Source organism: Pogona vitticeps, chromosome 2 (genome assembly GCF_051106095.1).
Source record: "Pogona vitticeps strain Pit_001003342236 chromosome 2, PviZW2.1, whole genome shotgun sequence".
Classification (NCBI taxonomy): Eukaryota; Metazoa; Chordata; class Lepidosauria; order Squamata; family Agamidae; genus Pogona; species Pogona vitticeps.
Window position 1 is genome coordinate 136271925 of NC_135784.1, and position 15679 is coordinate 136287603.

Here is a 15679-nt window from a genome sequence, read left to right on the forward strand (position 1 = left end):
AGGAGAATAAACATCTCGAGTGTGAATAGGAAGGATCGTTCAAGTGGGCATTAAAATAGAACACACTGAAGACGATTTTAATGTGCAAACTAGACTACTCCAAAATCCCCAGTCTGGACAGGCCTTCAGTCAACGATGAGATCTAACAGAGGCTTCTAAGTTGCAGGCTGTTGAGTTCTCAACTTGCTTTTTAAAGTGAGCTTTAAGAAGGTGAAGTTAGATGATCTGACACTGACTTCGAAGTACTGTACATAGATTTCAGTCCCGATCTCCAAGTGGATATTAGAGCACTTACGTTCAGTGCTGTGATGCTATTTTTGATGTGACAGGGTCTTTAAAAGTCATACTTTGTTTCAAGCCAAAATACGCAGCTTTATCTAACTTCTCTATTTCATTCTCCAGTGTTTCAAAAGAGCTGCTGACATTTTGAAGAATTAAGAAGCTTTTTGAATTCAGTGCGCTTTTGGGGAATCTCAAATCCTGCATTTTCGTTAATGAAATTATTCCAGTTGAAGTGGGCTTGAAGGTGCAAAAGCTATAACTCAATTAGTCTTTGTGGTACTACGTGACTGGTGTTTTTGTCATAAAAAGAAAAATGCCGTGGAAACTGACTGATTTGAGAGTAGGCCAACTGAATTTCAGGATGCTACTACTCAGCATCCTTCACAATGACAACCATATAATGAAAACATGCCTTGCTTATTTAACTGAAGCAATTTCTTCCTACTTCTGTGCTAAATGTAGAGCAGGGGTGACAACGTGCGGCCTTCCATGTGATGGTGGACTTGGCATTTGTTAAATCTGAATCCCCATCATCCCCCATAGTTATACTGTATTAAAAGAGAGCTGCAGTTAAACATGCGGAGAACCACATGTATCTCCCTCTGATGTAGAGTAACATATTTCAAGCATTTGGCAAGGCTTTGGGGATTAGCAAGAACTTTGAAACACTCTATAGCAAATAAACTAAATAAATGAAAACGAGAGCTCCTTGCCTATTTGAATGATTCCCTATAGCGAAATGACTGCATACAGATAAATAGCATTTCATGGAATGCTATTTATCTGTGGCTTGAACCCTTCTCTCTCATATTCTTGTTTTTGTCCACAGGAAAGCTATTCCACATAAAGGACAATCAAAGATTTAGTTCCGCCATCACCACCTGAGCTGAGTGTGCTACAATAAAAGGAAAGCTGATGGCTTGTTTATGCTGTCTCCAAGATTAATTTAAGAACACAGAACATAAATTCAGGTATATAGAAAGAAATGACAGCAAGTGCCTGCAAATAGTGGAACTGCTATAAATTCTCTCTTCCCATCAGTGCAGCCTGGCAAATAAAGAGGCAGAGTCTCATACTGGGGTGGGGGGATGAGTCAGCCACAGTCTCTGATATCTCTGCCCACCATCTGAATCAGGGTTACAGTCCACAGGCAAACCAGGACCTGGCTTAGCTGGCACCTAGAAAAGCCATCCTATGCCCACTGTGTGCTATTCAAATCCAGGTACTGGGGTAAGTTCTATTCCTTTGCCTCTTCCCTTCTGACAACTCTGAAGCATTTTCAGGGGCCTGCTTGAGATCAAATTCAGAGCTACACCCTGGGCAGGCCCTATCTCTGGAGGCAGAACCAACAAAAACCACAGCACTCACCCATGCTAGACAGACATCAAATATGCTTACTACTGCACAGCCATTAAGGAATACAGTTTCCAAATGATATCAGCTCATGGTAGATCAACCTAAACACAATTCAGATGACAATCGTGCTACAAGCAGAAAGCACTTACATAAAGGACAGACAAACATGACAGTAAGCTTTCCTGAAGCATCTGTCTGGCCAGGATCGCAAACAGAATGCTGGATGTTGGGAACAAGTATGTTGTCAAGGCCACAAATTAAGTATAAATATCGGGCCATCAATTGAAATCTATACAATACCCTTTTCACAGAAAGCAAACCAATAAGGCCTAGAGACAAATAACTCTCACAAAGCAGAGTTGCAGGCTGAAAACTCCAAACAACAAATCACTTACGTGCAACTAGAAGGGTTGTAGCAATACTGTACCCATGCCGCAGAATGCAAACCAAGTACTGTATGTAACCTACAAATACAATTTCCCCTAAATTAAGCTCCACATTCTTGCCAGCTCAGAGTCCTCCAAACAGAATGGATTTAATTCAAATTGATTTAAATTTAAAAAATGGATTTTGACAATGTAAATTGTCATTTAAACCAACCTGATTTTTTTAAAAAATCATTGATTTTTATTCACCCTCCCCCCAAATCAGTTCCTTTTCAATTAATTCTGAAAACATCCAATACTCTTTTGACCAAAAGGGTGAAAAGATATTCTAATTTATGTTTTTTTTTCCTAAGCCAATGCAACCTACTTAAAAAAGAACTTGCACACAAAAGAACTCACACACAAAAGAAATGCAGGAAAATATCCAATCAGCAGCCATTCATTAGCATTATGATAATCCACCAGTGCTGGCTTTCGTCCACCACCACTGGGCTGTACTTATCAACAGAGGTGTGCAACAGTTAACCTCATGGATCCTTTTTTGTACTCCACACTAGAGAACTGGTCCTGGATCAGGGAGAATCAAAATAATGCTGCCTTTTTTAAAAAGAAGAACTCCTCAAATGCATTCACTTATTGCTTTTATAGAGGCAATGTTGCCCCAAAAGAACTGGGCACATACATGTACATTAAGGGTCAGGAAGTCTGCACCAGTCAAATGTGATAGAAAGGAAACAGAAAATATAATTCTACTAACATATCAGCTAGAATGCTTGACACAAACATTACATGGGGAAAAAAAGATCCATGTCATATGTAAAACTGACGATGCTTGCTAGCAAAGCTTCCTTCATTTTCAGTAAGAAAAAAACTCTGATGTGCAATACTATCACAAAGCAATGTAGATAAGGACTTCTGTGTAGAAGTTGTGGATGTCACAACTAACAAAGGGTATTTGACGGAAGGATAATTAGAGAGGTCTAGTCAAGGAAATTTGACCAAACTCCGGGAGGCAATGGAAGACAGGAGGGCCTGGCGTGCTCTGGTCCTTGGGGTCACGAAGAGTCGGACACGACTAAACAACAACAACAAGTCTGACTGGTCTAAGGACCGTAAATAAACTATTATTAACAACAACAAGTCAAGAAAAGTGAATGGCATAACAAGAGTAAAATTAGAAAATGTTCCTTTTGGTGTTTTTTTTTTAAATTTGGATGGCTGTCAAGAAAGTATTTAAAAAACAGGTAAAGAAGAGCCATGAGACATTTCAATATACATTACATTAACAAAAGAAAGCTAAATCTAGAAAGCTGAACTTTAGAGCTAAAGTGGCTACTAAATGCATACAAGGTCATGTTTCACTGTCACCAGTCATCAGAACAAGAAACTATCTGGTAAAAGCTTACACAGCAGACAGAAAAGTGAAGGGCAGTCAGGGGCAAAAGAGAGCGCTCCGCGAGCAAGCAACGACAGGTACATCCAGATCTCCTTCCTATTAAAGCTACATAAAATCTGTACTGGAGATCAGACAAGTAGCACTAGAGCCAAAAGGATGAAAAAAAAAAATCAATCTCAATGGCCAGTTACCACTTTTGTTTCGTGCCAGTCCACATCTTTGTACATTAATGCAACGTAAAACACATCAACGCTGGCATCTGTACAGAAATGAGAAGAACCAAGAGCATATATTGAAATGAGAACTTAAATCTGGAAGGCACAAAATAGTAAAAAGAGTAATTTGGAATTTTGATATGGCAATATGTATAGAATGGACGTTAGTATGTTATTGTTTCTCCTCTTCCCATTTAACCTCAATTCTCCTTTTCCTTTTTGTCACCCCTTGTTAAATAAAAAAAGAAACAGAAACAGAAATGAGAAGAACCCATTTGCAGGAGATACAGAGGGCATCCTGTGGGGCTATGCTCCTTAAGTGGACAAGGATCAGGGTGTCTGAAGTTATCCATCAACAGCTGCTAACATGTGGATATCAGAATGAGCTGACAGCACACATATTATGTGAGTAAAGTCTTCCCCACCATAAAATATATTTTATTTCTTTTTAAAGTAGTGAAAAGTTCTAAATGGGCATTTATGCTCATAAATTAGCATATGCAAATTGCACATGACTCTTCGTCTTTTTATCTCTCTCTCTTTTTTTTTTTTGCTATTGCATAAGCGGCCGCCCCACTTCTTGAATTTCAAGGAGGGTATCAAAGACTCGGTTACATGAGAAGAGCCTGTGTGGCACCTTCTTCCTATGCCAGCAATGCTCTATGTTTTAGAAGGAATCTTGACTGTATGGACAGGAGCTGCATCAGCGTCTTCTGGGACTTCTGACACCCCGTGCAATGTGCTAGACAGCTCAGTGGCTTAGGCATCTGCCAACAGAGCCAGAGGCTGGGAGTTCAGTTTGTTTGTTTATTTATTTATTTATTTATTTATTTATTTATTTGATTTATATCCCGCCCATCTGGTATAATTATACCACTCTGAGCGGCTCCCTGTGGCTCCCTGACAGGGACTGGACTCAATGATCCATAGGGTCCCTTCCAGCTCTGCAGTTCTAAGGTGGTGGTGATGATGATGATGATGATGATGATGATGATGATGATGATGATAGGATGGAGTTGTTCTGCACATCTTACCAAACTGCAATGGAAGAATTTGAATCATACAAGTCGCTGCTTTGTATGGAGCCATAACTATCACTTCATATCCCTTCCTTCATTTTTCAATAGATCCAAGTCCTCCGTACTGCTCAGCAAAAGCTCAAAAAGATACTGGCCACTGAACTGAAGTTTGTCTTTTGCATGAAGCACTCCTAGTCCCTTAATTCTTTGTATACACTGTAGTAATGCTGCACTTTGTGCAAGTATCTGAGTAGAAACAATAACAATCCGTTAGAAAGAAACCAATCCTACTCCTGCAATCAAGTTGTTTTTATTCTCATGGTGCTCTTCCAGCTCACACATTCCTGAGGAGCCATCTACTCACTTACTGAAGTATACACAAAACAGCCTGGACTGCCAGAAAGACAAACAAGTGAGTCCTAGAGCAAATCAAGCCTGAACTATCTCTGCAGGCAAAGATGACGAAACTAAGGCTATCCTACTTTGGGCACATTGTGAGAAGGTCAGGATTCTCTGGAAAAGACAATAATACTGGCAAAGGTTGAAGGAAGCAGGAAAAGAAGACCAAATATGAGATGGGCTCACTCCCAAAAATAAGCCACTGGCTTGAGTCTGCAGGAGCTCAGCAGGGCTGTTGAGGATAAAACATTTCGGAGATCACTCACTCATTGGCTCTCCACAAGTCAGAGGCAACTTGATGGCATGTAGCAATAACAACGTAAGAACCCCCTTTATGCTTTTTGTTGGGGGTCAGAAGTATAATGAAGACAAAACTATGATGACAAACAGTAAGAGAAAAGAAAACGAGAAGCCAAAAACAAAACGTTGTGTTGAAGAGAAGAGTTTCTGTCTTGAAATGGAGCTACTGTACATAGCTTTTAGTTCAGGATACTGCATTTCATCTGTCTGAGAAAGGGTTGTTTCTTGTAGGTCCTTCAGAACTGTAGTACCAACCAAACTTTTTTCTCAGAGGCCTCTGGTTTGATTCCAGTCCTCTTACCACTTACCAGCTGGATTTACTATTAAGAGCGGTGATCCAGAAAGAGTTATAAAAATACTAAAAAGTACAGAGAGTCTGTCATATGATGAAAGGCTAGGAGTACTAGATACAGAAAAGTGGTTGTTAAAAGAAGAACTTTGGGACTAAAATATTCAATTGTTTCAAAAACAAAAATTGGACATCATAATTCAAAGTATGATCCAGCAAAAATCCGGCCCGATGGATTTTTGTTTGGTCTCGCTGATACATGTGGCAGAGATGGATTCTGTCCACAATGCTTAACTATTAAGTGTGGATATGCTGTGCAACAAAACTCTTATTATGTCAGAAAATGATTTGTTCTTTTTTTTCCTCCTGCGGATGCTGATGTAGAACAAATGACTAACATATGTAGATCTTTAGGATTCACAAGGTAGTTTCCCATTTACAAGCTAGGAATCTTTATAGCCTGATGGCCATTTCAAATACTAAAGAATACAACTGTTTCTCTCCTTTACCCCACCTCTGACTCTCCACCTGCAATTTCAACATGAATTCAGTCTCTCCTGCACATGGAACCAGATGCTCATTCTCCACCAAAGATTCTTGAAAGAGATTAGTTATACAGCAAATTGCCTACACAATGCACATCATTAAATTTGGAGTTGTTTTTATTTTGGGGAACAGGGTTGGCTGTACCATCAGGTTGAAAGCCAGCCATCTCAGACATTGGATATTGGGGGCGAGCGGCAGCACCAACTTCCAACTTGTAAGTCCCTTAGGTAGTCTGGTATCCTCAGATGTGGTAGAGAATGCTGTCTCAATAGCAGTGTTCAAATAAGATTTAGCTAGCAATCCAGTCATATTTTATCGATGAAGTGAAATGACGGCTAACTTTTCCTTCATCACACACACCAAAATGTCTTGAGCCTGTCCTATGAGGGATATAAATACAGGTTGCTCCCGTTACTCAAATCACAGGATTTGAGCTACGTTGGATCATACAAATCCAAGTGCTTTTGCATGCCTAGAGTAGGAATATAAACTTTTCTCTCCCTCTGCAGCAGCTGCCTCTGTGCCCTTATCATAATCTGCTTTTTAAAAAAAAAGTATCTGAATTTCAAAAGTGATTTGCCACTTGCAACAGAGAGCTGCTGTTTAAGAATGTCCAATTCCCTGTTAGGTGTATCAAGGTACGTGTATGGTTGTTTGAATCCTGACCATGACCTAGTCAGGAGGAGAGGAGAAATCAAAAGAGTTATTCACCGCCAGCTGGTGCCCACTGCGGCTGAAGGAGCAGAATGCCAGGCAGCCAACAGAAGTCCAACCAGGGATAACAGGCAGAGCTAGAGGCAAAAGTGGGTGTTTGCCCTCTCTCTTTCATACACACAGGCAGGCATTTTCTCAGCCATGCCCCACACCACATTCATTCACTCTACAACTCAATTGAAAAGCAGAAAAATCTACCTTGTTCCCAAACTAGAAATGTACTTTTGCTTTCCTCTGTGCCTGGGCACTGAAAATACTCACTTACATTCCTTCATTTTCTTCCCCCTACAAACACTAGCTGAATCCCAGCAGTAAAGTCACAACTAGAGAAGGCTGGTTGAATCGGTGGAAGGTACAGAAGAGTCGACTCACCAAATCCCCACTGATTCCATGGGCCCATTCTAGTTGCAGTTTACCACTGGATTTCAGCCACTGAGTGTGATGAAGCAGGGAGCTGAGTACAGAATTGGGATCTTAACTCTGTTCCTTAGACAATGAGATAAGCAGGGTGGGCTGTCTGAGATCTAAGGTAGAACAGGGTGTCACTAGTCAAAACGGACCAGCCTCCACTGCGTTCTGATCTATGAGTCAAGTATGTCCAGGCCTGGAGTTAAAAGAAGGTAATTGAGGCTAGTAGCTTTTGAACAGTTTGGCAAATTTAGAAATCAGATTTAAAACAGATTAGATAGGGACAGATACGTATTTCCTATAGCGCCATTTAATAATGTACGTTATTTAGAAATAACTACTCTACCCACATACTTTATTGCTGAAAGATGCTCTAAAATGACTTAAATACCATCCCTTCCCCAGTAACTTCCACAGAATCCTGGTCTGCCATGTAGCATCACACTGATTCGGCAACTAGGCAGTGAAATACTTTCCATATGCAGAATACACCTGCAGTTTCAGACTCATAAATAAATAAGCCAAAAGGGACTGCAGAGGCAGCCAGCATCCTCCCAACTGTGCAGATTTGGGGTCAGGCAACAGCCTGCCAATCACAGCAGACCATGCCAGAGGATCAGGTGATCTGTATCACATTCCTTCACAGCAATGCAGCCAGACTGGTGACACATCCTGGGGAGATTTCTGCCACTCATTACAGTAACTTTTTCATTTCTTGAAGAAACCAACCTGACAGGTATTTGTAGATTTAAGCAGAACACTTCAAAAATGTTGTGGACATTTCGCTTCAGTGGCTGCAGCTAACGTCAATTCATGTACACCCAGCCAAGAACATTTGGATATCTGATTGATTATGCATTTATCTCTCTGATTTTTAGCATCCTCGTCTTATGTTATGGTAATGTTCTATGCACTACCAGCAAAGGCATATGGCTAATGCAGCTCATGAATCTATTATATACCCTGCCAATAAAATTGTCTATATACTCTACAAGCAAATACCTGATTCCCCAAATCAGACACTTCCAAAATTTTTGGGATCCTCTCAGTTCCACACACAAAGATCTCTGCATTTAAGAAACTTCCCAAGTTCCCAGCAGCATTTTCTCCAGGATGATTACCATCCACATATTAAACTTCAGTTAAGCCTTGGGAGATTTAGAAGAATACTTTTTAAAAGTTTGTGTTTACAGATTAACATAGCTGTTGTTCTAGAAGAAATTATTTATAAACACCTAATGTTAAAATGCAGCATTTACAACTTGGTACAGCAGCATTTGATGTTATGAACACCCAGGCTCTATGTGCAAGTCAGTAGGAATAACAAGACATTATATTATGTTATTCTGTATATGTAAAATAAATAAATAAATACTTATCACAGTAGACTGCCAAGAAGGACAGCAGATTTCCAGAGAGGGGAATACAGTATAAAGGTTTGATGCTGGGCTACAACATGAAGATTTGAATTGTATGGGTTTTTTAAGTTCTTGATTGGTACTTCATAAGGTATGTTTCCACAAATGTACGTTTAAGCAAACTAGTGTCATCCAGATGTTTTCTTCTCCCATCAGGCCCAACTAGTCTGCCTGATGGTAGGTGCTTTGGGGGACTATACTGTAATTCCAAAACAGTTGAAAGGGAACAAGTTGCTTACACTTGTACTTATAGCTTATCTCTGGTTTACAACTAGAACTACGAGTATGTGTCTGCACGTTCCATTTTACCGTAAGTTTATTGCTGTTCCTGTGCGAAGATTGACAGAATTGCCCTGTTCAGGTATTCAGTAACACATTAAGGTTACACCTTCTGAGCCTCCACAAAACCACGAATTCCATATAAAGGAAGACCACAAGCATACGTATGCTTGAAAAAATATATGCCCCCCCCAACAGACCTCACATACAAGAAAGCCTATGTATATTCCAGTTTATGTGTTCAGGGGAGCCATACAGATCAGACCTTTGAACAGACAGACGTTGGGAGCAAAGCCAGTAGATTATCTCAGATCCAGTCCTACCATATATACATAGGACTACGATATTAACAGTTATGGGATGGAGTATACAGTAAGTAATGCTATTGTTCTGGTAGTAATATATGGTAAGATGATTTTTCTAAGGAGAATTTTCCATCATAACTCACATATCATGTGTGACAGCCAGTATAATGTTGTGGTAAGAATGATGGGCTAGAACTTGAGAGATCCAGACTACATGGTACCCACAGAAAACACTGGGTAATCTTCTGCAAGTCATTTCTTCTTTCTGCCTGAACAGAGTTGTTGCCAGAATAAAGTGGCAAGGAGGGTAACCATGTATTTGGCACAGGGGTCATTGGAGGAAAGGCAAATCTCAATATAACTAACAACCCCAAATTTCACAGACAAAATTTCCGAGGAGGAGGATAGCAATAATTTAGAAAGCAATTATTCACATCTGACAAAAATAGCAGTGCAAACAGTACAGCCATGAAGTATGTCACTGCTGGAATAATCTAGTATTCTTTCCAAAGGGAGCTTAAAAGATAACTACCTTAGTGATTCTTACTCTATCCTTCCACTTCGTTCATGACCAAGAGCTACATTTAAAACATGCGCTGAGCTTGGCGGCGACATGCAAGTTATTACAGTATATACAAAATCCCTGCTCTGCCATGAAGGCTACTTGATGTGACTGGGACAAGCATTCCCTGACAGCCTAAACCAATTTATGGGATCATTGTGAGGCCAAAATAAGGGGCCAAACATAACACCCTCAAACTCCTACAGAAAAAAATGAAGTTGGGGAGAGTGTGATATATAAACAAGTAAGACAATACACATCTGCATATTAATAGCATGAACTTTCTGATTTAGGAGGTTATAGCAACTGGGCAGGTTACTTGGGGTTGCAATCTCCTTTCACAAGCATTTACTCTAAAGCAAGTTATATGTGAAGGATGGGGGGGAGTCATATTCTTTATAGCTAACATTTCCCAGTTCACTCTCTTGAGCTTCCATAGGAAACATTCCTTGAAAGGCTGCTGCATTATGTCAGCATAGCCACATCATCAAGTTCCAGCTGCTGGAAACAAGGCTGACTGTCTCTGGCATTCCATAGCTCTACCTTCATCGATTCCAGCAGTAGCACTTTCTTAAAGAAACAAGGCTCGGGTCCAGAATGCCTTTCTTCAGAAAAGATGAAAGGGGTATGTGATTAAACCAGAACACCAAAGACGTACATGCTGCCTAGAGATACTTGTCCCATCAAACTGGCTTCTCTCTAAGCACTGCTCTTTGCGACTGGATAGAAGGACAGTTGGCATAAAGCAATAGAAGCTATAACTTAGCGGCACTGTTCTAAGTGTACTACTGCAATTGGAACACTAGAAGTTTGTTAAGAGCGAAAACCTGTCTAAAATAAAGATAAGAGCAGGAAGCTATCCAGTTCTATTGCTGGAAAACACTCATTTTTTTGTGGACACTTTATCCACGCTCAGTGACGGAGCTAATGTACAGTGGGGTCTCTATTTAAGAATGTCTCTACTTAAGAACAATCCAACTTAAGAACAGCTCCATTTGCTAAATTTTGCTTCTACTTGAGAACAGAAATCCAAGATAAGAACAGGAAAAAAAAACCTTTCCTGCTCTTTTTTTAACCTTAGGTCATCTTAGGTTAAAAAAAATTCTCCCCCTAGTGGTAGAGTACGTATTAACCAGCTTTGCATTAGTTCCTATGGGAACTAATGCTTCAATGTACGAACACACCTCTACATAACAAAAAAACAGCCAGAACGGATTAATTGGTTTTCGGTCCATTCCTATGGGAAATTTTGCTTCAACTTAAGAACACCATTCCAAAATGGATTAAGTTCTTAAGTAGAGGTTCCACTGTAGTTTCTATGGACGGAAAAGAGCAGATACGGATTAAATGGTTTTCAATGCATTCCTATGGGAAATGCAGATTCAACATAAGAACTTTTCAACTTGAGAACCACCTTCCAATACGGATTAAGTTCTTAAGTAGAGACCCCACTGTACAGAAGCTGAACGCAAGAAAACGAGGCTACTTCTTTGCTCAACCATAAAAGTGAATGAGGGCAGTGATGGTTCGTGTCTGGACATGTCAACAAGCTTGTTTGAATCAGAAAGGCAAAATACTGGAACAATCCTGTAAATTATTTATTCTTAGCCCCGTTACCCAGGGATCCATTACTTCTCATACAATACTTATATTGTAAACAAACAAACAAGCTTATAGCCTGTATGGCTCTGCAAATGTAAGCCTAGTTTTCTGTTCTAAATTTCCCTGTCTTGAAAAGTTCAGAAAATCTAGACTCTACAGTATCCCGAATTTGTATGGTCTACATTCATTTACGTATTCTAGTTTCAAAATCTCATAAGATTTTAGGCAGAGACTGTGTCTTGTGGGAGACATTGTTTGAATGCTATACGTATGTTTAAGGGAAAAGTGAAGGGCAACAGGAAGGACAGCAGGATCATGTGTACAGGGCCATCCTACAACAAAGAGCTCCATCACCTGGTCCCTACACACTCAGACCTATTCCAATATAACGTTAATTTAATTTTTAATAACTTAAGGGGTGGGGAATACTGTAGATAGTAACATTAAAATTTGAAATTCTTTGCATTCCGCATACTGGGCAACTAGGTTAAATAACCATATAGAATTCTAATTAGACTGCATGTGACAAAGCAAGAGGGGCCAATCCTGTATTTAGGTAAGGAACAAATTAAAAGGGAAAAACTACAAAACAAAAAAGGGACAACAAAAATATATAAGCAAACTCCTTGGTCAGAGACATAACTAATCTAACTAGCTGGAGAGTCAAATAAAAAGTACCTGTACTGTAGATAGTATAGATACAAAACCCTTTAGAAAGCAGTATCAATGTGATATATTTTAGGCTTTTATTTTAAAAAGCAGTACAGATATGAGATACCTTAGGAAGAGAGCTAGTGTAATAAGAATGTTGGCCTGGGGCTTGGGATGTTTAGGTTCCAATCCCCATTCATCCATGAAACTTACTGGATAACTTTGGGACAGTCATTTTAATCCTATGCTGATATACCTTTATTGTAGGGATAAGGCACAGAGAACCATGAATGAAATCTGGAGCATTCTGGAGGAATGGAAATACATAAACAAACAAATGAATAGTTTATGGGCATAACCCTTCACAGAACTTTTGTTTAAAGCACTGCTTGCTCCATAAGCAGCTTTTATGAATCTGCACCTTTGATGATATAGCAGCATCAGAGCAAAATATCCACTCTCCCGCGTAGGTCATCAAGACAACTGTTGTTCCCACTTGTCCTTGCCATCAGCTGTTTCAGCCTCTCACTTGAAGAAAAGGCCAGACTCCCTTTGAATCTGCTGCCAAACATTACCTTTTCTCCAGCCAGTTGGCATCCAAATCCTCTGAGTAAGGCACAGTGCCTAATAATGATGCACTCCATCTTCTACAGTCCTCTTATTTTCCAACTAAAAAGGGCAACTGGGCAATGATGCATTAAACCTGGGACCACTGATCAACCAGAACTGTTGCTCTGACTCAGTACAGCTCCACAAAGTACAATTGTACAAATACAGTCTTTGGCATCAACTAGCTCTACTCATGAAGCATTAACAGTCCACTTTGCTGGCCTTGAACTCTCTTCTGCACTCATTATTCACACTCAGTTTGAGCTCATTATACCTACTACTTTCTTCAGCTGTCTTTCTCAATAATTGTTCATTAATCTGACATGCTTCTGTCATGCCCTTACAATGCCAGTGCAGTATTATGTTTCCTGATGCTGTGCTAATGTAAACATTGGCATGCTCCACTCTTAAGCAGGTGTTGAGTCAGTTAAGTCTTAAAACTGGTGCATCAAGACATGATGGTTCTCCAGACTGGCTTTGAGACGTACAGACATCTCCTTTCATATCATATGAATTTATACCTTACTCACACACAACGAAGCAGAAGAACTTAGACACTGTCGGACTCTGAGTGCATGGCCATCAAACAAGCCCTTTTAGAGACCTGATTGTTAGAAAATATATTTACTTTATTGATGCTGACATAAGAAATTTGGTGAAACTTGTATGCCCTTTAGCATTTCTAGTTTTACTGTATTCTAAATTCCCTCTGGAGATTCTTCATTTTAAGAACCCGACTTTCTGTGGATAGGCTGCAACAAGTTGTAACCCTCAAATAAATGACGTCACAATCTGGTCAAATGTAAACATATTTAAGCTCCCTTAATTTCAGTGGAAGAGTTAAGAACATGTTTAACATGATGGGACACAATCAATGGAACTGAAAGATTCTTAGCTACAGTTCTGACTTCACAATGCACAATTTCTAGATTTCTAGTTTCATCTGCAGGTTGTTCAAGACTCAATATTTCATGAATCTGTATCAGGCAATATATTCTTCCCCAGCTGAAATGCGTCATGTTTAAGTATGTATGGAATGCTTAAAACCTAGATAATCGCCTTTCATTCCCTGCACTGCAACTGAAGTTGTGAAAACTTTAACATTCCAACAAAATGAAACACACATTTGCTAGCCCTTATTGAACTAATACGATATACAAGCATGCAATGTAAAATTCTATCTATAAAATTAAAAAAATCCTAAAACACACAAGCATTTCCCTTAAAAAGGGGGGGGGTGTCATTAGCTTTTGGGACCGCTGCACCTGAATACTTGCCCCGTTTTCATTAAGTGTCTGATTTTGCATAAATCATTTCCGGCTACTTATAATTACACCACCTCTAACTAACCAGATAAGGGTCATGACAGCTGTATCCTCGGGGCAAAAGAACCAAGGGCAAAATGTACTGCAGAGGCATTTAACTAGAAATTGCTCCCTTGGCGTACAATGAATTATTAAATAGACAATTTTCAATATTCCTCCCCCCACACACACACACACACCGAAAAGCGACAGTATTTCAGATCCTAAAGACTGTCGTTTGAGAAGCAGGGGAAGGAAGCATTCTTATTCTTCTTATTCTTATTCTTATTAAATTCGGCCGTCCAGCGTTCTCTCCTTCTTCTATTCTTCTACGAGGTCATTTCTTCCTCTGTGGCTAGAGTGCCGCTCATGTTTCCACGCGTCCCTTACCTTGTTCTAAGTCCTGCTGGTCATACCAGGGCTCCTCTTCCTCACTCTGAAACTCCTCCATCCTGTCGGTGCTCAGCATGAGCTCTGCTCTGCTACCATCCAAAACAAGAGCCGTAAGCCTTAAAGAGAAGCTGGCAGAGCTCTCAATGGGAAATGCTGCAGAGACGGAGGTGGGGCGGGGGGGGGGGAGGAGAAGGAAGGAAGGAGAGGAGAGGAGACCGGCGATGGGGGGGGGGGGAGGGAGAAGGGAGAGCAGAGAGGATGTTGACCGAGGGGACCGGAGCTGATGAAATCAGGATCCAGGCGCCAGCCTGCTACGCCTGGGATCGGCCTGTAAGACGGGCCTGTGGGGCTGATCCTTCGCGTGCGGCAGACCTGAGCTTGGGACAATGGCTTTGCAGACGATCTATTGTGATCAGTGCGGCTGCGGTGGCACCAGGCTCTCCCCGCTCGCTCCCTCGCTCTTTCGCATCACCTTCCTCCCCGCCCGCCCCCCGCTCCCCCCTCTCTTTCTCGGGCTGCTGCTTGCCGAGGGACGGTAGAGAAAGGCCAGGCGTGCCGATTTTCCTCTTTTCCCGCTTTTCTTCTCCTGCGCGCCGAAATCCTCTTTTCGGGAAAGGGCGTCTAGATGATGCGTCTTTGTTAGGGACGGCAAGGAGAAGCGGGAGACTGCCGCGCTCGTCACACACTCGCACCGAGGGAGCTGGGGGGATGCACAAAAGAAAGCGCAACCTCCCCATGCAGCGCCTTCCTGTTTGTGCAAGCTTGGTGGAGACCTCTAGCATGGAACCGCTGCAAGAAAATCCATGCAAAGACGTGGGCACCGGGCGGGGGTGGGGAAGGGAGAACAGACCTCCTTCTTTTCCCTTCTTTCTCTCCCCCCCCCCGCCCTTCCTCCTCATGAGAAAAATTCCGAATGCATTTTAGCGGCAGCTCGGCGGATTTTAGGCTTGCATTCCGGCGGGATCCAGGGAGCAGGGGCGGAGTCCTGAATGATGCCAGCCTGGGTTTAAATACACATACACATATGTGAGTAATAATAATAAAACACACACACACACAGTGGCTGTGCCCGTGTGTGGGAGGGATCTTGACGACGGCCTCCTGCTCAGCTTTTAATTTGCGCGCTGAGGGTGAGTGTCTGCCAGTCGGAGCCAGCCACGCCAGTGGGGTGCCATCCTGAGCCTCTTGGGCTGATCACAATTCTTCGCCATTGTTCTTTCGGTGGGTTTTCTTTATTGTGCTGGCT

The 15679-nt window shown here is 41.2% G+C and overlaps 1 protein-coding gene across 1 annotated transcript in view; it reads right to left on the bottom strand.

Moving 5' to 3' along the window:
• The window catches only part of CDR2L (cerebellar degeneration related protein 2 like), a 40541-nt gene extending 25556 nt beyond the window's left edge, over positions 1 to 14985 (bottom strand). Inside the window, exon 1 of the mRNA XM_020806275.3 lies at positions 14431 to 14985. Coding sequence (XP_020661934.1) covers positions 14431 to 14509 — 79 coding nt within the window. The 5' untranslated portion in view covers positions 14510 to 14985. The remainder of the gene's footprint in view (positions 1 to 14430) is intronic.
• Positions 14986 to 15679: the final 694 nt, after the last annotated feature.